Consider the following 27,304-nt stretch of genomic DNA (forward strand, 5'->3'; position numbering starts at 1 on the left):
TCATGTGTCCGAAGTGGAAGATGTTTCACTAGGTGATGTTGTTGCCATGACAACTGGCCCAGTCCCTGGTGGAGATGCCTCACTGTTCTCTGAGGTGGTATCAGAGGTGGCAGGTTGCTGCTCTCTTGATTCTTCTTCTGACTGGTCACTCGTTGTGGAGATGTCAGGGGACGATGGTGAATTGTTGTCACTGTTGTTATTGTTGTTGCTATTGCTGCTATCTGCACCAGTTCCTAAGTGGTTTGTGAAGACTGACACACATGCCAGTATGGTCAGGAAGCCTACAACCACCGCACTGGCCAGCTGGAAAGTGAGTGTTTTGTTGGGGGGGGGGGGGGGAATAAAGGAAAAATCAGTGACTTTTTTTTTTTCAAGTAAAAAGCTTCTACACAATACATTGAGCTACAAAAGGACTGAAGCAGTTCCATCTGAAGTCCTTTCATAATCATACATTGGAAGTAAGTGGTGGTCTTTTATTCACATTCATGCTCTGTAATGATTATATGTAACATAAGAAACAGGTTGACTCATGATTTGAACCTAGAGCAGACAGCTCATGTCGTTTAGAAAACTCATCCCAGTAAACAGTGAATATCAGGGGACCAGCATATTTTATGTCTTTGACACCCTTAAACTTGAAAAGAGATTACCGTGGTATGGAAGGAGTCCCATTGACAAAGGAAGTATTTTTCTTGAATAAAATAAAGAGACTAGTCATGCAGAGGTATGAAGTTATGCCATGAAAGATTCTTATCAGTTGTGTCCCTCTGTACAAATGTCTTTGTAAGATTGAAACTACCGATCCACATTTTTAACAAATATGTCGGAAGAAGGAACCATTGGAATTTAAACCTATCATCTACTGTCCTCTGAGCAGCGACCAGTCACCAAGCTATTCCTGGTTGCTGACAATTTTTATTTCTTTTTTGTTTTGCTTTTATATATTCATTTACTTTTCTTTTTTTTTTTTTTTTTTTTGAGGGGGTGTTGGGATGTTATCTTTCCTTACCTTTATTGAAGCATCATGTTCCAACCAGACCTGTTTGAGTTGGAATCTTAGGAGAGCTAGACCACAGGGAATAAAGCCATCGGCTGAACCATCACGACACCTGAAATACACAGAAAGAACACTGATTGAACCATCACGACACCTGAAATACACAGAAAGAACACTGATTGAACCATCACGACACCTGAAATATACAGAAAGAACACTGATTGAACCATCACGACACCTGAAAGATGTCATCACAGAATTGATTGTCTATTGAAATGTGCTGATGTAGGTATCATTATAGTGCTTGTAATACTCTCTCAAACTCTGGCAGATTAAGATTGTACTGAGTCTCACTCTCATTGTACTGCACTGGAATCTTAGATTGTACTGAGTCTCATCGCTATAATCATGTCCACCATCCATCTTCTGCTTCAATGTTTACCACTGTACTGGAGGATTAGCATCTTGGCACACTATACATACAACATGTATATCTCTTGTTCAGACCTTGGGCACACTAACAGTATAAAAAGACTGTGTGACAGTAGTTACTTTAATTCTTTCAACCTCTAATAACCTGTCTCCTGATCACCTAGGCTGGTTAATCCACTCTGCATTGTAACACCCTGATGAAGTCTGACTCCTTTTGATGGTTTACACTTAGCCGCAAACTTGGACAAATCTTCTGTTTTCTAAACACAGGATTAATCAGCCAGTACAATGGACACTATTTCTCTACAGTCTGGAGTTTCCTGGGGTTAAAGCTTGACTACATAAACCCTGACTAGAAATCCTAATGGGAGGAAATGTACAGAGTTTACTATCAAAAGGGATATCTTATACCTGGAGGCAGTGGGCTGTGTCTAGTAATTAATCCCTAAGAACTACAGAAAAGAGGTATTGTCCAGCCAAACTCTTTTCATAAGGTACACTCTTTGTCTGGCTGACCTATTATCAGGATAGAGAGAAGTTTTCACAGTAAAAAGACAAATCTCTATATGACCTATTATCGTTGAGGCCTAGTGCAAACAAGATTATGTCCAGATAATGGGGCTTGGTCTTTGTTACTGATCATGTCAATTAGCAGGGCCTCACTCCCATTCATTCCCAGTACAATCAAACTACTTAACAAAATAATTTTCTCTTTTCAAAGAGTTATACTCTAATGCTGAGCTCCTAAGAAGGGTGAGCCCTTGTTAGTGTTTCCATGTGCTGTATGTGAGAACAGAGCTTTGGGATCTGGTCTACACACACAGCAAGCAAACAAGGTGAAACTTTGTACAATGCAGAGCGCCAAATTTATGATAAAGTGTGAAAACTTGCCTACAAGGACATGCATGACATTATTAACACTGAATTTGTACAGAGGAAACATCAGGATCAGCCAACCACTTCTCCACTAGTATCATCTAAATTTGTTTTACATTTTTTTCAAATGTGAATGTGACTTCACATCTTTCAGAAGACAAAGAGATCTTACTTCTTCATACATACCCATTTTCCTCCTGAATCTACTTTCTCCCTATGCTAGTTAACATGACGCTTGTGTTTCAACTGATAGACAAACTGCCCTTCATCAACGTAAATAGGCACCAATTATTCAGTGTTATTAAGTAATAGTCAAATATGGGCATACACACTCCTGTGGGTAAAAAAACACTTGAATACAAGAATCATTAATTTGAATAAAGAGATTTGTGATTTACCAAAGTTGTAGAGAGTTACATTCGGTAGAGTTCTAGTCATCAGATTTATATGATCACATGATTAAACTCTTCTTTGTCTGACAAGCCTTTTGTCTTTCCAGGGCCCCAACAAGACATGTGAATACAGGTGAAAGGATGTAGTGACTTTCATTCGCTAGAGTTCTAGTCACCAGATTTATAAGATCACATGATTAAACTCTCCTTTGTTTTCTTTGTCTTACAAAATTACTGTCTTTCCAGAGGCCCAACAAGACAAGTGAATACAGGTGAATACAGGTGAATTATTTACATTCGGTAGAGTTCAGCAATCTTCGTCACGTTGTCTTCTGAACTCAGAACCTTGTATGACATCCCAAGACTTCCCCAGACATGTGTGGGAATGGTGACCCCATTCTCAAGCAGGTATGCCAGGTTGAACAGAGCCTAAAGGGACAAGAGATGATACTAGTCAATAACTAATGATTTATCATTTAGGATGATTAATTCAGATTACACAATAATACTTTTCTTTGCAAGGTTAAGTTCATTGTTGGTATCCTACTTTCATTTGCAAGATACTTTTTTTTTCCAGTTGTCCTACAACAGAATATAACATGACTCAGAAGTCAGAATGTGTGTATCATATAACTGCATAACTTGCCGTCATAACGTTATGACCTATGCTCATTCACCCTTGACTTCACAATCATTTTTTTTTTTTTTTCAGTTCCTTTTGAATGGTCGCACATATAAATCAAATAATAATAATAATAATAATCTCGCTATTTTAGGTCATCATCAAATCATGACGGTGACAAGAAATTATTATGTATGGTTGGATCTAAAAGAAGTGAACATAATGTCTACATTACTGTTAGGTAGGTAAGAAATTATGATGTAGAGAATTAATTCACAGGATGCTTTCATCTGAGCACTCCTTACTGAATATTTTTCACCAAATTTCAGACTCAAATCAACTGCCACCAAAGATATGAATACCACTGACTAGAAGATACTACCAGCTATTACAGAGAGGATGGACTAAACATATCACCTGTGGCTCCCTTGTTTTGGCTCCCTGTATGTAGTACTGTATAGCTGTCTCTCTGTCACTCTCATTGCTGTAGCCATACCAGTGATAGTCTGCCACTTTTAGGATAGCTGTATCAAACAAAGGATGAAATCAATACTGAAATGTTGCTGCTCAACAAGAATATGACCCAAAACAAACAAATAAATAACCAAACAAATGATAACACTAGATCACTACCAGGAAGACATCTCAAGCTCTTATCATATCAGCAAGAAGCTCATTTGGCAAGAGGTCAATGCAAAGTTGCTGGTTTGTTGCTTTCAGTTAAAATGTCTTTATTTTTTATTTATTTTTTCTTTTATCTCAACATCATCTATTTAGTACATAGATCAAGATTCAATGTATCCTCAGATGCATTTCCTATATGACTCAGAACCCCAACCCCCCCCCCCCAAAAAAAAAAAGAGAGAACCAAATCAACCTCTAATCCTAATCTCCTATTCCTTTATCTGCCAGTGTTATCTATTTCATTTTCATTTGACACCTTATAAAACTTGACCAGTCTGCAGTGTATAATACATGAAGAAAGTTAGAGGCAGTATACAAATGATGCACAGGACAGAGTGGATCGGTGGGAATTGGATGCAAGAGTTTAACTTTGGACCTGTTTAAACCCACGAGTGCAGCGAGTGGGTTTTAGACTGTTCCAAAGTTACACGAGAGCATCCAATTCTCACTGACCCACGAAATTGGCCTGTGCATCATTTAGGTTATAAAATACGCCCGTAAATTCATGAAATACAACCATTTACCTCATCATGCATCCGGTAAACCTACTACACTATACAAGACTTAGGCCATGCGTTCAGATTTTACCTGACCCATGAAAATCAATGCATGACAATTGACCAATCAGATTGCAAAGATTCTAAGGCCCATTTTATAATGAACGTTGTGTGATCAATGCCACAGATTATTCTGTACTCACATGTAATGTGTGGCTGGGAGCCAAGAACAGCTTGATTCCAATACCTCCAGGCACAGTCTCCATCAACAAACTCCTGTGCTACACCATCCTGTGTGTGGTTACATTAATAAAGGGGAAAGGAATCAAGTTTAACAGGTCCTGGCAACCATAATCATTTTACAGATTGTGAATTATCGTATTCTATACATACAACTACAACCACACATAAAACAAAAACAATCAGACTAGAAATACAATTTTTTTTCACTGCACGATCATAAGAGTCAAGAGAAATTGATGATAGAGTGCTTAAGTTACAAATTGGAATTATGCTAATTACAAAATGTTATGTTTGTGCATGGCCAAACACAGACAACTTCAAAACACACCAGGTGATAAACACAGTTTGTTTAATTTAGATGTCCTTGTAATTCTAAGCTAAGAAGATTTCAAGTTGCAAGAAATATAAGCAATACCTGTGTATTTTCTTTTCAAAAAAAACTCTTGTCTGTTCATGGGTGACACGACATTTGCTCCTGCGACAATTGCTCCGGTCTTATTTTCTCCAAGGACTTAGGGTTAGGGTTGTGATAGGGTTTCAGGTTTATTTTGATGTGAGGATTAGGATTAGGGTGAGGGTTATGTGTTTGAGTAGGTTTTATGTTGGGCTTAGCCTACAGATATTTCATGGGAGCAATTGTCGCAGGAGCAAATGTCATGGAACCCTGTTCATGATCATGACATCAGAGCAAAACAGAAGTAACTCCACTGGAACTATGTCTAGCATTAAGGCCCTTTTGCCTCTCATGAGCACCATGCCTGGTATATATCTCACTCACATGATTCTCCTCACACAGTATGGCCCCATTGTACTGTGCTACCTCAAGCCCTGCTTCGGCTGCCATGGCATAGTGGACAAAACTCTCAGACCATGACTGGGCCAGGTAGGCGTCCAGTCCTCGTCTCAAGGCCCAAGCCATGTCTCGGTTCTTTTCAGCGATGTAACGTGCCCACCTGTTTGGTCACAAAGTGAAAAGTATTAGGAGGTGCCTTCAGAAATGTATCACCAAATGCTCTCCTCGTTTTGTAGTTTGAGGTAATTACAGGTAAGCAATATTTCATCTCAAAACAAAGACTATCCAGAGTGATCAGAACTAATCAAATAATCATCTTATCAAAAGTGTTACATTTCAGTTTGATACTTGTGCTCCTCCCTTGCCTTCAAGATTTTGTACGTATGCACTGTAACTCCCTTGAAACTGCATCTTATAAAGTTCTTGCACAAAGCGCATGGAAAGGCTGTAAACTTCTCACTGCTATTTAGTAATAAATGCAACATGTCTCACGCTGTGGCCAAGTCGATGTCCCGTGGTAGTGACTCGCAGCCATGGTTGTAGAACTCTGCGACCTTTAACCCTGAATCCCAGTGGTCCATTTGGGCAGCTTTCAGGTAGTAGTGGAATGCTTTGAACTACCGGGTGAAATGATACAAAACAATGGACAGACACTATTAATCCTTTCCATACTTATGAATTCTAAAATGCCCATAGACTTAATACGTACGCCACCAGGTTCCCACATGGAACAGGCTAAAAAAGTAAGATGTAAACTCCCGACCAAACAAAAACAGATGTCCATTTTGAGTAGCCTGTAACACATGGCTCAAACAAGGCAAGTTGATATGCATTACGTCTTCATGCCTCTTGGCAACACCAAATTACTTTTTGCTGCTTCTTCACAACAAAAAACAAAAAAGAAAACACCTGCAATCAGTCATTAAGTGCATGAAACACAAGACAATCTGCACCACTGACCAGAACAAAAAGCGAACAATGTCAAATTCTAACCACTTGAGGACGAGTCCCAAGTATACTCGGGCAGGTGTCTATGGGAAATGCGTGTTGTAGCAAATCAGTCCATCCTAGCTTCATACATCAAATTCTTTTCATGAAAGAGGACAAATACACAAAAGACTGCAGTGCTGGGCAGAATGCACAGTACTGTTGCACAGTCTGAAATAAGCAGCTGTATTGTTACTGGAAATGTTTCTATCCTAGACAGCTGAAATTCATGTGACTTACCCTGTCTATGGGTTTTCCAGGGTAGCGTCCTACCAGGTACATGAAGCCCAGGTTGTGGGCTGCGTCCCTGTGACCCAGGGCGTCTCCTTGCTCAAAGTAACGGGCTGCAGCCTCATCCTCATGCTCCATGTTCAACTTGTACCAACCGAGGGCGGTATATGCTGGACCATGGCCCTAGAACCAATGAGAAATATGACTGTCTAAGGGTGATTTTCAGAGATGGTAATACTAAGCTGAATAGAATTGATAGAGCACATACTGACAGCAATGGAGTGCTTGTACAAACATGCAATTTATTCAGGAATTTAACTATTAATGACAAATAATTCCTCTTTTCAACAAAGTAAATGTGTATGTTTCAAAATGTTTTATCAAATTTATACAACTGTGACTTCTATAACTTTATTTAATGATTCAAAAAAATATATTCCACATGTTATAAAATTCTGCCATTTTCTAAGCACTACTGGCACAAAATAAGTGACAAAAATATAAAAAGTTTTGACAAGTTTGAGAAAATAGCTTATATTTTTTTTTTTTCTTTTAGATGTTCCTGACCAGGGAACGGGAATTCCTCACGGCATCACCATCAACAGGACTGTGAAGACTCGCATCAAAATCAGGAAGATTACAAAGAGCCATCAGAGAGATACTTGAGTGTTACTGCATCTCAAATAGTGATGATAATTCCAAAATCAGGGAACTTTTCATATTCTCTCATAGAACATGAGAAAACAGTCAAACTTGTACATAGCGGCCACCCAAGGGAGTCGGAAAGAGTAGCAGTTGTAGACATGTGGCTGCTATAAACAGGGTTTAACATGACTTTTCTCTGTGGGAGTCTCATGGTTGCAAATGGCAGGTGGTTGCATACAGCAGGTGGCCGCTATAGAAGGTGGTCTCTACAGACAGGTTTGACTGTATATTTCATTTTTCAGGGATCCTTCTGCAGAATCAGGTAGAGTTGGTAGCCCTGTAATAATTCCTTCTGATATGAGTGGTATAAGAAGTAATTGATCACAAGGCAATCAGAATATTTTCTCACCAGCTCAGCCGATCTGTTGAGATACTCCAGTCCCTTCTTCGTATCTATCTCAGTCCCTTGGCCCTACACAGAATGAATGACAACCAAAGAGAGTTATTTCTAAATCACCATTAATTTCATTCCTTTCTCTTCTTTGATGGAAACATCATGATATACTGACCATACTGAAGGTCTTCCACTTACAATTTGAAAACATTACCCGGTACTTCAACTATTGTGTACTTTGTATGTATGTTTAACTATGTCACCTGTACACAGAGAAAGAATATCAGTTGGTTGCAATTCAAAAAGAAAACACATTATTTTTCATTGTTACATCATTGATCAAAAGTTTTACACACTATTGTTGTTAAAAAAGTAAAGAAAGAGAAAAAACATTAATTACAATTGTAATATCATCACATGTGATTGTTTTTTCCTATGAAACAAGCTCTTAATTCTTTTCTTTAATAAAGATAAAATATGGATGACATATGAATATGTTAAAAAGCCATTTGATATTTTTAGCCATTTCACAACTTTTTATTATATACAGAAGTGTAACAGAAACAGAATGGTTCAATCTAGAATTTTCATTATGGGTTGAGAGGGGTAAAAATTGAAAGTGGTGGTGTAATACTTGAATCTTCAAGGAAATATTTTACTCAGAAATTTTTGGGTGCATCACAAGCGAACGGGTCAAGACAAATAGTATATCTTGTGACAATGAACGCATATCATCTAGTTTAAAATGTAAACATCATGTGTTCTCACAATTTAAAATCAGACTCTACTTGTTCTTCTTAAAATTCCATCACTCACATTGCAAAATTGAGAGCTACAAACTACAGTCAAGAAAGCACTTTCGCACATCGTGGTACAACTCACATTTTTAACAATATCATAGACATTCACTCCTCACCTGTATAATTCATTCATTCATTCATTCCCTTCATTTATTTTCACTTAATAAAAACATGCATACATAAATACTGTATGTGACAATAGTTTGAAAAGTATAACATGACAATGTGACAAAAGAAACTAACAAGCAAACAAACAACCAAAATTTTATGAAGTGAAAATTCTATCAGTGTTCTTCTATCGGTGTTCTAATAAGAGGCTAAAGTAGATCAACACAAAATTTTCCTGGTATCAGAGACAGTCTGTTATATCTCACCCTGATGAGAACTATGCCATAGTCGTAGAGTGCCACACGATTCAGGGGGTGAGTGTTAGCCGTGTCGGCATAGTACACCACGGCCTGCTCCATGTCACGCTTCACGCCCTGCGTCCCCCAAAACAGCTGCTGGGCCACTTTGGCCTGCAAAGGTCAAGGGTCATGCCTATTTCTGGCCCAGCACAGGATTGACTCTCTTCACACTATTTTTTCCTAGGCAACCCCCAGAGAAGAACTTAACACATTTGAGCTCATGTGTACAAAGTCCAGGGGGTGTTTCATAAAGCTGTTCGTAAAGTTACGAACAACTTACGAGCCACCGGTGATCAGTTCTTGTGCTGAATTATGGAAATTCTGATAAGTATAGCACATCAGAACTGATCACCAGTCGCTCATAAGTTGTTCGTAACTTCACGAACAGCTTTATGAAACAGGGCTCAGCTCACTCATCATAACAAGAACTTTTATCAAAAATAGTTCATGTTTCAATCAAAGACGCGTGGTGGGGAGCAATGAAATTTGTTCATTTTGGCATTTTGTACTTTATCATCTTTGGCTTGCACTTTGCTCAGAATTTGATGAGATCATACAGCTTTGATGGTAATAAGCATCAGGTCTATTGCCTCCAAGTTTTATAAGCATTGACATTAGTATATTTTGAAAGCAACAAATGCATTCATCTATGATATACAGTCAGCTTTCATCCTCCTACAAAACTGTGAGCTGTCTGGTAAGATGATTCTTTGTGATGGTCAGTCTCTCTGGGGGTCAGCCTGGTACTGTTTGCAAGAAGAGAAATCCTCTTGGGCCATCTCCCAAAATCTACTACACCTGACACTGGTCATGTGACATGCCGTATCTACCATGCACCCTCTAGTCTCCATTCAAGTCACTTGATGTTTGCAGCAAGACTTTTCATGCACGGAGAAATGGTTGTCTAGGAATAATTTCCCCATGATGCATTGTGGGTAATGATTTCTTATCCTACTGGCTCTTTCCTATGAAGACACCGTGACAGTTGTATGGAAACTTGAAATGATTGGTACTACCATGGTAATGGCCAGTCAGATTTAAGATTGCTATTTCTTACTTTTTATTGGTGATTGATATCTTAAAAACATCTTTAAAACAGTCTGTCATGCAATATGCCCTGGTCCTGAACCAATGATGATGAGCTTTTGATCTAAGCAATGTGTGTTTGTTGTTGTTTTTTATTCTTCTACATCATGAGAGGTTTGCATAATCAGAAGAGCAGAGGATACTCTATTAAAGACTTGTCATGGTATAGCCAAGGTGTAGTCATGGTGTAGTCACAGTGTAGTCAAGAGGTAGCCATGGTATAGCCATGGTGTAGCCACAGAGTAGCAAGGTGTAGTCATGGTGTAGTCAAGGTGTAGTCAAGGGGTAGCCATGGTATAGCCATGGTGTAGCCACAGAGTAGCCAAGGTATAGCCATGGTGTAGTGAAGGTGTAGCCAAAGCATAGCCAAGGTGTAGACAAGATTAATAAATGTAAATGAGGTCGGGGTGAGAAGAGATTGAGAGGGGGGTGGGATACTCACCCTGAGGAGAATGACGGCATAGTCGTACTGAGCTACCGGATCATCAAGGTTCTGAATGGCATTCAAGCGATAGAACTCAGCCGCAGCCTCAATATCACGCTGTACACCGGCAACGCCATGGTAATACATGCGAGCTAGATTGATCTACCATGTGTAGGAGAGAGTGAAGGTGAGAGAAGGGGAAAGGATGGAGAGATGGAGGAGGTGTGAATGAAGGAGAAACAGGTGGACAGACTGAGGAGTGTTCAACCTGTGTGCTCTGCTCTACGGTGGCAAAAGGAAGCAAGTGACAAATATCCTAATCTGAGTTCATACTGTCTACAGAATGGATTCATCGCAGTCTACTTAAATGCTAAGTTTAGAATAAAAACACTCTTCATACTTAGGATTAAAAGTGTAGACATCATGATATGGCACGAATGGCATGGACAATGACAGATGCATTTTGCTAATTTACTGCAAAATTAGAAATATTTGTGTACATAAAACTTTCGCTCATTTCGTGAGGAGCACAATTCGCAAACGTCTTTGTCTACACAATCCAGTACAGGTAGCATACTCATAAAATTTTCATGGTTAGAAATTTACGAACATTTCATGCCATGAAGGCCGTTGGCTCCAATTCGCAAAGGTTTCGTACTGTGAATGTTTCTGGCTTTAAAGTATATAATAAAAATCTAAATTAGCACTTTGGTCAATAGTTTCCTTTGCTAAAGTAGGGAAGCACCAGTCTCAGATGGGAACTGTTCTGTCACAAGAAAACTTTGTCTTTCATGCAGCATAACCCTTAGGAGATATTCACTACGAGGACTTTTACTGAGAAGGGTTTTTGGAATAAGGATTCCAACCTGGAGGAGTTTGTCCTCTCTCTTTCCATATGATTCAATTCTCAGAGTTGGCATACGTGTAGTTAGGAAGGGGATCCCAGAATGAGGCTTGCTTTAGACATCAGTCAAAGCAATTATACCAAAATCACTGAATGCACATTTAAAACAGTAATTTGAGCATGCACTAAACTAGTTGCTGTAGACAGAAGATATCATTTTGAAAATCATTGATGGCTGGACATTACAATGCAATGCAGACAATGGAATATTCATGCATGATTATATATATTTTGTGCTCTATTAAAAACTAGCAGAGTGTTGGTCTATCGTAAGTTTGCTTTACCTGCCTTTATTGATACACTGACATGCATGTTTGTTTCTTTACATTATGAAGAATAAAATTAAATATAACAAGCACATCATTAAAATGACTCTATTTTCTATCTATTTATATCATCTCAAGTTGCTATGCAACAACATGCAGAAAAGAATCATGCAGAACAGACATACAGGATATGACATCTTGCATTTATCAACTTTGAATTCATAACCAGATAAATGTGCAATATTCATGTATTAAAGTGACATAATAATTTTGTATCTGACATGACAGAAAAGAATGACAAACAATCCTAACATTGAGCAATATGAAATTACAAAATTGCTGAGCTAGACATCCAGCTAAACCAAGACACAGTTATTGTCAACAATGTTGGTGTTGTAAGAAATTTGCAAACTTTTGAAATTGCATGCAATAAATTTCCTGCCATTTTTTGCTGCCATATAGCCAATGGGCAAATAGTCAGATAAATCATACCCTAATGTATTTTCATTTCCTAATATCAGCTGACATCATCATTTAGAATTCATAATATTCTTGATTTATTGTAGCAAGTATCACAAAGGTAAGGCAATGTCCACCTTTCTAAATCTATACCATCCAGTAAGACATATTATTATGTTTAACTTGCAGTATAGAAGGTATATCAATGACTTTCAATAATTGGTCCACATCTGTTAGAAAAAGAAATGTAGATTTGAGTGTGAGAGACTGGTAACCCTACCTGGGCATCAGCCACGCCTTGCTTGGCTTGGTGTTTAAGCCATTTAAAGTAGTCACCAGTCTCACCAGTCTGTAGCTTGAGTTGCTCTGCATCGGTGAGTCTCACTTCCTCATAGGTCACCTGTGATGGACAAACAGACAGACAAACAGACAGTCAGACAAATAGACAAATATACATAAACATAGATAGATAGATAGATAGATAGATAGATAGATAGATAGATAGATAGATAGATAGATATCACCATAATTTTATGTCATGTAATACAATTTTCTGTTTGTATTCTATGTCCGCTTTTATTGTATGTTGAATTGCCGAATAAATAATAATAATAACATATAGATAGATAGATCTATAGATAGATAGACAGACAGATAGATAGATAGATAGATAGATAGATACAGAAAGCAAGCCAGACAGACAGACAGACAGATATATAGTGGTAGACAGATAGTAAGTAGATTGACAGAAAGAGAGATAGATAGGTAGATGGACAAACAGATAGACACACAGACAGACACATAGACAGATAGACTGAAAGATAGACAGATAGGCAGATAGAAAGATGGACAGATAGGCAGACAGATATAAAGGAGAACAGCAAAAGCTGTACATTCAAAGAAAAATTAAGGTTGTGGAAAAAAATGCTATCAAACTGTATACGCCTTATAATTATATTTTGTGAGTATATTTTGCAAATTGGGACTCATAGACATTCTTGCCAGTGGGTGACTTCATTAACAAGAAACACACTTGAGAAAATGAAAAAGAAGTGTTATCACTTTTCAAGAGGATAGTTGGCGATTTCTCCATCTTGGAGACAATAAATACATTTCTGTTACAGGAGGCAATATTTTCATGAGCTATTAATTTTGTGGATATCAGTTGACTTGCGAAATACGCAAGAAATACGCAAGAATAAAAACATCACAAGTAGCTTGCACCATTCTAATTTGACAAACACAGACGAGAAACAGGGAATGATTGGAGATCATACCCATAAGACAAAGAGAGACAGAGTGAGATACAGAGACAGACATACACACAGACAGACAGAGCAAACTATCAAAAATGAGAGATGAGCAAGAAAATTATCAAAGGAGGACCACAGAGAAGACAAATTGAAGAAGCAGACAAAAATGCATTACGTCAGAGACTAAAGAGAGAGGGTAGAAAATTGAAAAATAGCACAAATATCTTTTAAATACCTTGAGAGTTTAGAAGGAAGGAATGAGTGGTATAATACAGGAGATAGACTCACATCATTGGCATCATGTCTGGTTCTATCCATGATAGTTTCCTGGGCAACGTGATAGAAGTATCCTGGAAGAGACAGGTGGAACATGACAATGGTATGATTATTTACATTTTGACATCAATAAAGAAGTTAATAGATCATGAAATCCATGGTAGAAATGACAATTCTTTTTGTTTGCTACTGGAAGCTCTTGGCAGGGTACATGGTACAAGAAACAGTAAAATGGGAGAAAATATGCACATATTTCAATAAATTCATTAACAAGATTGCAATCCAAGTTTTACTGAAGTCTAGTTAGTTCCACTGGAAAAACCACACAGCTGTTTGAGGGAGGAATGTAAGAAGAGATGACAGAAGACCAAAGGTTAATTTCTTATAAGAGACTGTAAACCCTAATGTCAGGCAATTTAACCCTAAATGAAAGCCATTCTTTTTCTTAAAACATTTCACTACATTTCACATTAGAATATTCACATAAGGGAGATGAATTCATGGCCTTCCAATAGTAAACTCTGAATTTCTATTAATACTGTAGCTACAAGCTAGTAATAGGTGGCTTATGTTAAGGTACATAACATACTATCAAGGATGCCAACCTTGCAAACAATACATTGCAGTATTCCGAGGGCTGAAAAGGCATCTATTTGGTGAAAAATAAAAAGTATATTTTACATTTCCGGCAATAGACATATGCAGTTAAACACTTTGGGGAAAACAGTATTTACAAAGAAACCTGCAGTATCAAAAGAATAACATTATAAAATTGGGGGGGGGGGGGAATACAGTTGGCAACTCTGTACGATACATTTGATATCCAGTGACCAGGAGATGACCACTTACTGAAAGCATAATCCATATCCCAAGGGACGTGACTGTCATCACCCATGTGATGTTTGTTAGCAAGGACCAGCAGGGCGAGACGACTTCCACCTTGCGCTGCTACCAACCAGTACACCAACGCCTGTACAACAGGAGTGGAGATAGTTGGGAGAGGGGGATCAGCAAAATTTGTAAGCATGATTTAGACTGGTAGGGACCAGGCTAAAAATACATGTATGAGGCAGAGAAAGAAATCCTATTTGGCCAAGAAAATGAAGTATCTTGAATCACTGAAGAGTCATTAACTTCCTCAAGAACATGGAAATTCTACTTCTGCTTACTTTGAAGAAACATTTGATTCTTGCACGACATGATTCTCATCTTTAAAGTCTTATGTCTTCCTCACTGTCTTGGAATGTCTTCCTCACTGTCTTGGAATGTCTTCCTCACTGTCTTGGAATGTCTTTCTCACTGTCTTGGAATGTCTTCCTCACTGTCTTGGAATGTCTTCCTCACTGTCTTGGAATGTCTTCCTCACTGTCTTGGAATGTCTTTCTCACTGTCTTGGAATGTCTTCCTCACTGTCTTGGAATGTCTTCCTCACTGTCTTGGAATGTCTTTCTCACTGTCTTGGAATGTCTTCCTCACTGTCTTGGAATGTCTTCCTCACTGTCTTGGAATGTCTTCCTCACTGTCTTGGAATGTCTTCCTCACTGTCTTGGAATGTCTTCCTCACTGTCTTGGAATGTCTTCCTCACTGTCTTGGAATGTCTTCCTCACTGTCTTGGAATGTCTTCCTCACTGTCTTGGAATGTCTTCCTCACTGTCTTGGAATGTCTTCCTCACTGTCTTGGAATGTCTTCCTCACTGTCTTGGAATGTCTTCCTCACTGTCTTGGAATGTCTTCCTCACTGTCTTGGAATGTCTTCCTCACTGTCTTGGAATGTCTTCCTCACTGTCTTGGAATGTCTTCCTCACTGTCTTGGAATGTCTTCCTCACTGTCTTGGAATGTCTTCCTCACTGTCTTGGAATGTCTTCCTCACTGTCTTGGAATCCCTTTAAAATTGATGAAAAACAATTGTTGCTGGGAAAACATAACACATCACTTGCTCAGGCTCAAAGATTGAACTGCAGAGCATTACAAAATTTGTCACAACACAAGACCTACAAAAGTTTTTTTTTTTTTTTGGTTGTTGTTGTTGTTGTTTTTTTTTTTTACCATTCATTCCAATAACTATCATCATACACACACATGGACTCACCTGTGATTGGTTCATCTTTACACCAAGACCACTTCCATAGACACATCCTAGCAGGGCTGTGGCATCAGGGTTGCCATAGCAACTTGCTTGTTTTATCCCAGGGAGGATCTCTTTAACTGTTCCCAAGCCTTCTTTTTGCTAAATGGAACCACAAGAAAAATAAGCATAAAAAAAAAGGAAATTGTAGGAAATCATTTCCAATGGTAATGACATTTAAATCAAGGCGTGTTGTTTAATCACTGTTGGTGTTTCTATGAGGAGATTATACCTCCACAAAGCATTATGCATCATGTTAACTAAGACTACAACAAAGCTATGACTTGAGAAGAAAAACATATTAATCTGAGAAAAAAAAAGTCATCATACACCGCTCACATCATTACTTGTTAAATTTTACATAGTTTTGTGGTATAATATCAAGGTCAGTAAACTCCTACTTCTGCTGATAAATCACATGATTAAACATGGATGCTCCCTGATGACTTTGGGAACAAGAAAGAATTCACACGTTTAGCGATGTAGGCATTAGACCATCAAACAATCTTTTCTTTGACTCTCAAAGTTGAGTAAATGTTTCAGTAATTGAAAAAAAAGGATAAACACGTGAAATGATACGAGATTAAAATGAAATCAAATTTCAGTACTTCCACTTACGAGAATTTCCCAGTGATGTTCATAGAGTTGTTGACTCAAGAATTCATGGGTTGAGTGGTAGCTGTCATTAACAGCAGCAGCATGTTGCAGCAGCTTCCACAACACTGACTGATTCCTGGGAGCAGGTTGCTGCCACAGCTTGCAGTGGGGTTGTCGCAACAGATTGTGCTTGCTGACAAATTTGAGGAAGGGATTGGTATTTTGGCAAGATCCTGGACAGAAAAGACAAACACCATCCTATCACAATACAAACAGTCATACGATTATACAGAAGCAGAAGACATGTAAAAGAAGTTTCTCCAAAGCAAGATGACCGAACTATTCACCATGCATACGATTCTCTATTGTGAAGTGAAGCTGGATTGATGTTATGAGACAAATTCTTACTTCAGTGAGACTTGTCTCCTTCAAGTATGTGAAATATTTTACAAACAAATGAGTGATGCTCTTTGCAAAAGCAGGAATTATCAAAAAGACAATTAATTTATACCATAGAAAATCAATTTCTGACTTTGTTTCATCACCGCTGATGCTCTTTTTAACACTCCCAGGGAGAAAAACAAAAAACAAATGAAAAAATGAAACTCACTGCGCTTCTTCTTATCTTTGTGTTTCAGTCTGAAGGCAGCAAAGACTCTGGCCATGTCTAAATGAAGATTGTCACACTGATGGTAATAATCTGTGATCCCCTTCGTATGGTTCAGCTCCAAGAACTGTGGTGATGGCACCTGCACAAATCAATGTTAAATCAATGTCAAGTCAGTGTCAAATCAATGACAGAAATCAATGTCATATCAATGTCAAATCAGTGTAAAATAAATCTAAAATTAATGTCTAATTAATATCAAACTCAAATAATGATTGCAAATACTGAAACATCTGATTCTGACAAGACACTCTGCCATGACAATACTACAAACTCAATGAAAGTAAGGAAATCACTCAAAAGCAAACATCTAAGACCATTTTATGTGGCTGATTAGCCACGACAACACTACAAAACTCTACAAACCGAAAGTACATGATTCCTTCTTTCATGCATTCAGCCATACATTCATCCAATCATGTTTTTGTTTGTTTATTCATATATTCATTAATATATTCCTTGTTTTGGTTAATTAATTAATTAATTAATCAATTAATCAATTCATTCATTATTTCAGTCCAGTCCATTCCATTCCATTCCATTCCATTCCATTCCATTTCATTTCATTTCTTCATTCATTCATTCATTCATTCATCCATCCATCCATTCATTCATTCATTCATTCATTCAATCATTCATCTGTTTTTCACATCACCTTCTCCAGATCAAGAGCCCTTCCCCTCCAGAGTTTGGCCTCTACCATGTAGCCACTGAATGAGGCCACGGCACTGCTTCCACCCAGATGATAGAGGGCATCTGTCTCATTGTAGTGAACATTGGCCTGATAGGAACTCTCACCCACCATGGTTGTCTCACTCTTTTCTTGGGTGATGAAACTCAGTGACCACTGAAATGAAAGCAACATTGTTGACTTCTTATATACTGTATTTTCCAATTTTCTCAGAGCACTTCATCAAATACTTGAGATGTTCTTCCATTTGACATCACAATTACATGACAAGCTTCAATGTACCATCATCCTTTCAAGCTATTATTTTATTTGGGAGTAGCCATGATAATATTGGAATAAGTTGTTCAAGCAAGAGTTCACATATCATATGGAACTGTTATGAGCCAGCCTGAAGTTATAAATCCATAAAAGGGCAAAGAAATCTTATCACTGGTGTAGTGTGGCTACATCCCAACACTAGTAACCAAAGTGATGAACATCATTTTAATCTGTTTCATTTTATTTGTCACTACTTGACCTTGTTCTAAGTCTGGTGACAGTTTTCCATGATTCTAGATTCACTTCACTGAAATGGAAATTCTACTAAATGTACCAAGGCATGAAAGCTCAAGTAAACAATATAAATACTGCAAACATTTAACTGAACAGACTGAAGGAAGGGGTTGCCAATTTGCTGCTACCTTTCTGCCATCCTGTGTGTAGACCACCTGAATCCACTGCTTTAGAGGTACCTTGAAGGAATTTATCATGCTGCTGTACTGACCATTCTCCTGCTCGACTTGGAGAAATGTTTTCCCTGTGAAAACAAATCACAATCAATCACTCTGCATTATCACAAAAACTGTAGACAGATCATGAGCAGGAAACACAAGATACTTCATCACACATCAACCTCAATATGAAAAGTGACACAAAAGGAAAGAAATGCATTAGTTTTAATAAACAAAGCACCACATGTCCACTCCAGAAAGGTGTTCATCAGTTATACTATACTGCCATCAAAAGTCTGGTTTCTACATTGGTGTTGGTTCTTGTTCTCCCTGTGTCAAAGGTAAACATATCTTTTATGGGGTGTGATAGTGATATTTTTTTAGCATTCTGGATCACCTATCTAAGTAGTTACAGTAACAATGATTATGGTGATGATGATAATAATAATGAGAAGGAAAAGACAGAGGAAGAGGATGATGATAATGATGATAAGGAGGAGGAGAAGAAGAAGAAAAAGAAGAAGAAATAAAGAAGAAGCAATTACTTTTACCATGCTCAGTAAAACATTTACCATTTTTATGATTGTGTCAGGAAAAAAATATTTGCACATTCTCTCACTTCCATAATGATTTTTATCTTTCCCCTTCTCTTGCTCTCTCTCTCTCTCTTCATCTATCACACTCACATAGAGATATTGCTAGGAGACAATGACCCCACACTCACCTTCCTTGTTCATAAAGATGAGAGGTGTCGTGTATCTGTTTGTGTAATGGGTCTTACAGTGGAAGATACCACAGAGATAATGCTTGCAGTATTCCAAGACATACAACACTGCTGAAAAAGTGAATCTATGGGTTGGGGAAAGGAAATGAATAAGCATCAATGTTTCGGGTTTTCACATCTTACATTTGATTGGCACTTTGTTGGTACAATCATATTTCTGGTTGCTACCTTCTTTGCACAAAATCTTTTTGCATATCGATTAAACCCTTTTTGATGAAGGAAAAAAATGAAAGACTAACAGTGGAAACTAATGGATTGATATGCCTCTTTTAATTAATTTCATCAAAGACTGGATTTAACTTCCTTTTTTCATATCATATTCATTTTATTCCGGATAAAAAGATATCTCTTGTTTTGCTACAAAAGACTTTGTACATTATACACTGTACATAATTTACCTCTTTGTCAGTCATACACTTGCTGTCATAAGATTACAGATTTACAGATTACCGATTAGGTAGACACTGATGACATTGGGTTTGATGTAACATTAAAAATAAAACACAGCCATACAAGTTGATATGGAAGTTAAAGCTGACGAGGAATTGGTTTTTACAATCAAGAGGAGCCTACTGCACTGGGCAGGGTATATTACATGGAGTGGCATACATATAAAGAGACCCAGGATGACAATGCACACACACCTTGGCTGGTTGATGTTTGCCTCAGCTCGCTGTCTCAAGCCTTTCTGTCTGAATGGAGGCAGGTCTCTTGACAGCCCGTGGTGCACGCTGGGAAATGCCATCGGAAAGGTCATGAGGTCAACAACCTCTGTTTGAAGAAGAAAGGTTAGAACTGAATGGTTCAATTGTAAATAGATACTTTTTTGCATTCTTGTAAGACAAATTCTGCTTAGCATTAAAAGGTAGTAATTTGCACTTAAACTTACAAATCTGTAACAATCACCTGATAAGAACATGGCATGAATACCTGCAAATTTTGAAGATATAATGACAAAACATTTTTACAATTTGAGGCAGCCTCTAATTTTATGCAAGTTATAAACCTGTTTAAAAGACAACAAAATTTATGATAAAACATAAGATTGACTGCTAGACAGGGAAATGGAAGTCTAGACTACATGTTAGACACAATCAAAGGTGAAGTAATTACATATACAACGTTAAACTGTACAGTGTCAGTATTGACTGATTTATGTGTGAATCATTTTTATCTTATATTATGCACACTTGTTTTACATCAATCAAGTATCAAGTACTTGTCAAATTTTTCCTCTCATTTGTTTCAGATTTCAAACCTTTTTCATACGGACATTGTAGTATTCCGTTCCAGACTCTGCTATGTTTCACCATCATCTCAGCATACCAGGTCAAACATCTGAAGCTGGCGTGAGTTTTACGTGGTCTGGAGTATGGTGGTAAGACCTTGATGTTGTACTGTGCCTTGGCTTTGGCAAAACCATAGTAACCTTTCTTCTGTGAATGAAACACATTGGAGGGAAGAATCCAGACAGAAATAACAGCTCGGGTAGCAAGACTGACCTCCTGGTTCACAAAATCAGGTTGATACACGATTCCATCTGGTAATTTTAATCTTTGAAAGACTTTTCTAGAGTGGCGTGAGTGACTACTACAAGTCCAGTAATGCCTGAAGGCTCTATAGCGACGATTGTCCGTAGTCCAGACATGGACTTCTAGTCCTGCTACTTCTCCCGGCACACAATCATATTCCAGCTGCAAGAGGTTGTCTGGGGGATAGATGGAGGGGGTTGATTGCACTTGAATAAAACGTTGCTGAAGTCTTCTGTCTGTTCCCACGACGACAGAGAGTGTTTCATGCTGAGAGGCGATAGGATGATGGGGAGAAGGGAGCTGGTGTACACGGTGTGTGGGCGGGGCAGTCTGGTGGTGGTGGTGGTGGTGGTGGAGGTGTTTGTAGGAGTCTGCTGGGTCTCTCTGGGTGTGTTTTGTGTTGTGAATGTCAATCACCTGTACAGAAAGACGACACGATACCAAGTTGAGACAAACCAACACACCTGTCCTACAACAGAACACATGAAGATTCCTTTTCCATGAATTACACTTGACTGGTATCTGAGCAAACCCACACCCCCACTGAAGGATAAAACTGACCATCACACAAGTAACAGTCTGCTTGTTAAATGCACATTATGTACTATACACAAGGAACTTCTATAGCCTAATAGTTAAAAGGCAAAAATATCTGAGTATTCATCTGTATTGTTTTGCTCTTTTTCATTTTTCATCTTAATTTCAATACTGTGAAAGAATAAAAACAGCACAATTATTATAGTCTTACTGGACAGAATCACATCATTCTGTAATATGCAATGCTACAGTGTACACTCGGCTTCATATGCTGACCACCCCTCACTCCTTAAATGGTTGATGCCTCTTTGAACTGATCTATCCACTTTCACTTCCTCCTATATCATATCCATGTTCTATGCATGTACTATACTTGTAATTTGATAGTGCAATATTGTACTGTACAGTGTAAATCAAATGTCGCTTTCCCTCAGTGGGACAAAAGTCTGATGACTCTGTAGACAGACTAGTATTATTAGTGACAGAGAAGATATGAAGTATTCTGTGGAATATCTCACTTTCTAAGAATACTGGTTTTAAAGGATCGATATCCTACAATTAGGCATTGTCAACTATCAACTCTCCACCATCCCCCTCCAAAAATAATAATAATAATAATTGTGCGAAAAATATCACATGGATCATGTTTACTATTAATGCAATAACAATCAATTCATGAAACTATATTCATCCAAAGTACAGTACCAATGTCATCCAAATTTAGAACACAGTAAATTTTCAAGGTACAGGTGTTCCAAAATATTTATCCAGCAAATGTGAAAACACATGGTTGCATCATCATGTTATGCTACCTTGAAATTATTATGATTTTATATTTCAAATAATAAAACAATTCAATGAGGTTTTTAGAGAAGTAGACAAAAAAGGTGCTGATAATTGATAACAGCCCAGTTCTTCTACAGACAGTGTTTGGTGAAAAACAAAAATACATACAGACAGATTTGATCTATGGTGAGAAGAGTTTACAAACTGAAAGTATAGACACAGCAGAAAACAAACAGGGTCATCAGAGCGAGAGAAGAAGGCGTGTGTAAGCTACTGTGGGAAGCTAGGCTGGGCAACATGTGGTCTACAGCCATCTGGCCTAGGCTGATGTTTGCTAGAAATCACAGTATGCCGTCTTCACACACACACACAATCAATCACACTATGCCAGATGTTATTGACAAGGTAAACAGTAACCCAGTCATTTGAAGCACTTCGTGTTAGCGACACTCGGGTCTAATTAACTTGCATCATCCTTTCGTTCATCTCAGTACATTATATGGGGGCAATCACACGCAATCTTACAACATACACAAGCAATGCATGATGTCATGACAAATAAAAAAAGACAAAAAAAAAAAAAACCTCACTAAATCTGAATCAGTATCATACATGATCATAACTAAGAAAATTTATATTGATGTTATCTCATACCAATTGTCACTCCATTTGTTACTAACATCCACATACAATTTGTACATATCATATGGCAGACATATTTGCTATGAACTGAGTGGCATCACATAAAATGCACTTGCTGTGTAACTAACTCTTTCTCAGTAGGTGTGACAAAATATTCAAAAATACCTGTTCCCTCATATCCTTCATTCTTTCTCTCTCTGTTATGCTTGCAATGTCCCAACAAATTCTACTTCTTACAGTAACCTCTAATGCTTAATAACTACCATGACTAACTACTCACTACTTCTACAACTATTGTAATTCTGCTATTGCTCCTACTATAATTATGTACTACCATCCCTACTGTCAGCTATTGCTCGGATAATACATTCAATATTATTAACCCATTGAGAACAGGCTGATTTTGCTACAACACACATTTTCCATAGACTTCTGCACTAACTATTAATACGTAGTTGATCATCATTGTAAAACTTTGATTTCTGTCAAAAAACAAAAACAAACAACAAACACCAAAATCTTGTGTTACAGTAGCAGTCGTAGCAGATTTTTTGGTTGTTGTTTTTTTTTTTTTTGTAGCAATACTCTTGTTATGTACAGTCACATGACCAAGTCAATTATCTCACAAGTTTTCCACAGTGTGAAGATATGATGTGCATTGGTTTTAAGTGGATCTGTGATCATTATGGACAGACGTTTCATTTTGGAATCTACCATGCAGTCAAATCTTGGCTGTACATGCACCTTGTGCGCTTCAAACACTTCTAAATTACTTAACCCACAGAGGACGGACTGATTTTGCTATACACGCATTTCCCATAGACACCTGCCCGAGTATACTCGGGACTCGTCCTAAACAGGTTAAAGTGTCACCATTTTAAACAATATGCCTTTAATATAGTGTGATGATGTATGATCTTACTAGCGACAAGATCCTAGAACTTACTGTGTGCACTTTGGGGGCAATTCAGTGCAGCAGCTTATGAATTTTCACTCGTGCCTAGATTCTGAGACCTAAGACATCAAACTGTCATTAGCAGAGATGGCAAGTTTCCAAACTGGCCGAGAGTGAGGGTGAGAAACTGCAATTCAGCGAAGCAACCGGAAAGGGGGGGGGGGGTGAACATGTGCCCATCCCTTGTTTTGAGCTGTTTATTTTGGAATTCAAAATTGTGTAATTTGGTGGACACTTTTTACTTGCTTAATTCTTAGAAATCTAGATTTGTTATGGAAGATGGTCCTACAGTACAAGACATCATTTTGAGCATTTTTTATCTTTTTGCCGTATCTTGGTCAAGGGTGAATGAGTCTAGATTAGAAATGGATGTATGACTGACATGACTAAATTGATAAGCAGAATTTTTAGAGACCTCTTTGGATTATTTATTTAGAAAGAATAGTTGTAAGATACAGTGCATGTTGGGCAAGCCTTGGTATCATAGCCAAATTATCCATCCAATTATTATATTATTATTGATGTATTAGCACCTAAAACTGCCATAATTGTTGTTTTGTTTTTGCTTTTTTTCCTGGGAGGCATGAGAAAATGATTGCAGGGTGGGCGAGTCCAGTTGCTGAACAGGCTTTGATGAGAAGCACCATAGAAGTAGAAGTAGAAGTGAGTATGAGATGGGTTGCTGGGGAGTGAGACTCACGTTGCTGGTGGAAGACTTGGTACGGTAGGCCTGCATTGGACAATTTTCTCACACTCATATAAAAATTTATCACATCACATCACATCACATCTGATACGGAATATCATAATATCCCCCCCCCCCCCCCCCCACCGCCATTAACTCAACTAATCCCAAATGAGCTCTATTCCACTCTGACTACAGTAGCTCTCTCTCTCTCTCTCTCTGACTCTCTGCTGTATTGGATTTGTCTGCTTATTTAATTTCTGCACTTTCATTTTTATTCACCCTTCGACCAACATTCTTCTTTACCACAGATAAAACTGACTGAATCATTTTCATGTCACATGCACACACAGACAGACACACACATACAAAGTTCAGTAATGAAAGGTCTGTTGTAGCATTACTAGTGTTTTTACTGGAGTGTAGTGTTAGCAAGTTAGTGTTGTTGATGTTGTTAGAGTAACTTCCTGGTTATTGCCATAATTGGCATCCCTTGTCTTCAAATTCAAAATTCGGTAATCGTGTAGAAATGCACACCTACCGTTCGCTTCGCTGTTTGTCAATCAAATTTTGTGCAGCTATTGGAGATGCTAAATTGAACCATATCAGAGAGTTTTCATGGAATTAGAAAGCCGAAAAGGTAAGAAAAATGAGAAATCGGAGTTGAAAAGTACGTCGGTCGCGAACATAGTCTCCCCACGTAACTAGTGCACCGATTTCGCAGAGAACGATGTCAACGATTATAATCGATTCTGGTAGTCTCTAATTAGCCGCTTACTAACAATATCGAACTCGACTCGTGCAATACGTGTAGCCCCAAGACCCTACTTTCTTTTTCGTATTTTTTTTTTCTTATTGTTAGCTCACCCGAGTCGAAGCAGGGAGGCGTGGGACCACCTCCCTGGTCGAAGGCTCAAGTGAGCTATTGTGATAGTTCTTTGTTTTCATTGCCACTATCATGATTACCACTATTCAAATTATTGATACGATTATTCATACCAGGATTAAGACATCGATCCTTTCTTTAAAAATTGTGGCAAGTATTGATTTTATCATGAAAAAAGTTGATGATAATTTAGATTAAATTATTTAATTTGAATAGTATTGAAGGGAATAGAATGTGGTTGAAGGAAAAGTGGAAGAAAAAGGTTGGGCTATTAGGGAGAGAGAAAGAGAGAGAAAAGAAGATGAGAAGGAAGTTGAATTCAAAGGGGATTTGTTTCTAGTAATTTTTATCATTCATAGGCCTAATTTAATAAATTAATGAGAATAGTATTACAAAAAGTGTATGTTATACAATCATGTATTAATATTCTGGACTTCTCATAAAGTGCTCATTTTACCTAAAAAGAAACAGAATATTGAAATTGAAATGGTAATATGTTTTCGATTGATAAGTTCAACTTACAGTAGAAAGTAATTGTTTTTATGATAGTATTTATTTTTCCATTTCATTTTTTTATTATGTATACAAAAACAGCAACCCAGTATTTGCTTTTGTTTTGTAGAAATCCATTTTATTGTGCAATATTCATGATGGATAATTCCCATTTTTTCATATATCTTTTACTGTTTTGTACACATATTATTCGTCCATCATTTAGTCAGCGAAAAATGTTGACAGATATACAGTCACATGCAGGAGAAAATTAACTAAAACGATAAAAAAAAAACAGACGCATCAAGATCACTTTCTTTTTTCCACATTATACTGTCGAGCCGACGTATAAATTGTGGTTAAACACCAAACAAGCGGCTGTATTACAGACTACAACGATCGATTATTCTCGTTATATCGCTCTTCCACATAATCGATCTTCCGTCATGCTACGCTGAGACAGTCGTCGATCGGCGTACTTTCGAGTCAAAATTAGCTACTTTTCTTCTGTAATTGACTATGAAATTTCATGAAAGCGTCAGATATGGTCCATCTTGACATTTCTGATACCCACAAGAAGTTTTCATTGACAAATTAAGGAAGGAAATGGTAGGTGTGCATGGTGTGCATTTCTACATGATTACCCAAAATTCAGCCTTTCCATGACTATCGTTAGTAACAAAGTCAGAGGTATGCAAACGATTCAACGTAGGCCTACACTGGCTTCATACTCGGCCAGCGGATATGGCTAACCCCGTCAAAACAACTCCGCTGCTCAGTCAACGTCGACAACGGAGCTACACGATACTGTAGTGCATCTTATACGGGCAAGAGCCTGCCGCGCCATCCCATCGAAGTACACGTATCAACAAGTGCATGAATTACCGTATCGTAGCTTATGAGCTGATGGGTTCCAAGCTTGACGAGGGTATAGCTACACCTACTGTACAGGCTACAGCTCACAACTTGTGCAGTACGAGACAACTTTTGAACAATGTTCTTTCACACTTAATGCGAGCTGCTACAATTCAGATGAAATCAAGTAAATCTAGATGAACATACCTTTGCTTGGCTTAGCTTCACTGGCCCGATCATGAAATTTAGAGCCAGTAAAACTGAGCTAAATGTGATGACTTTACTCCCATCCTTCGCCATGTTCTGGGCTGTTTAGTACTGTGAGTTTACAGCGCATGCGTTTACTGAAGTGTGTGACTGGTGTCTGGCCATGCATGCCTAGGCTAGGCCACAAAACCAGCGAGCGAGAGAAATGCAATACACACGACATCGTACATGCTGCTAGTTCCGCTTGTCTTCCCCTCGGCCCTCCCACTTTCGTTGAGACTGAGCGGAGAACATCAAGAAAATACAACCTCCAGCTCTTTCAATATCATGACCTTTGCCTTTTAGCATTCAGTAAATTTACAGAACAATGTTCAGCAGGAGTAGAATTACAGAGCATGAGGTCATGTATTTGCATACATGATCACGAATACATGGAAGTTTGGAGTTTGTTTTTGCCAAAATTATGAGGGCCGGCGGAACTGG

At 38.1% G+C, this 27,304-nt stretch overlaps 1 protein-coding gene across 1 annotated transcript; it reads right to left on the minus strand.

The window, feature by feature from the left end:
* LOC140229809 (protein sel-1 homolog 3-like) lies at nt 1-26,958 on the minus strand. Its single transcript, XM_072310042.1, has 22 exons — nt 26,822-26,958; nt 20,503-21,193; nt 19,889-20,015; nt 19,185-19,309; nt 18,431-18,546; nt 17,715-17,906; nt 17,003-17,141; nt 16,414-16,625; nt 15,760-15,897; nt 14,518-14,638; nt 13,681-13,742; nt 12,420-12,539; nt 10,529-10,672; nt 7,809-7,871; nt 6,764-6,937; nt 6,029-6,153; nt 5,522-5,696; nt 4,704-4,791; nt 3,737-3,843; nt 2,993-3,126; nt 1,010-1,109; nt 1-303 (listed from the first exon to the last, which is right to left on the minus strand). Exons 1-22 carry the CDS (start codon nt 26,912-26,914, stop codon nt 1-3), a joined length of 3,549 nt encoding a protein of 1,182 aa, XP_072166143.1. The 5' UTR covers nt 26,915-26,958.
* Nucleotides 26,959-27,304: the final 346 nt, after the last annotated feature.

This window comes from Diadema setosum, chromosome 6 (assembly GCF_964275005.1).
Source record: "Diadema setosum chromosome 6, eeDiaSeto1, whole genome shotgun sequence".
Classification (NCBI taxonomy): domain Eukaryota; kingdom Metazoa; phylum Echinodermata; class Echinoidea; order Diadematoida; family Diadematidae; genus Diadema; species Diadema setosum.

What these genes read in the sequence shown, in the direction of transcription:
- LOC140229809 (XM_072310042.1), bottom strand. Translation starts at nt 26,914, where the DNA reads ATGGCGAAGGATGGGAGTAAAGTCATCACATTTAGCTCAGTTTTACTG. An exon ending in ACAATGTCCGTATGAAAAAG is followed by an intron (nt 20,016 to 20,502) that starts GTTTGAAATCTG and finishes TTCTTCAAACAG; the next exon opens with AGGTTGTTGACCTCATGACC. An exon ending in AAGGCGTGGCTGATGCCCAG is followed by an intron (nt 10,673 to 12,419) that starts GTAGGGTTACCA and finishes TACACATGGTAG; the next exon opens with ATCAATCTAGCTCGCATGTA.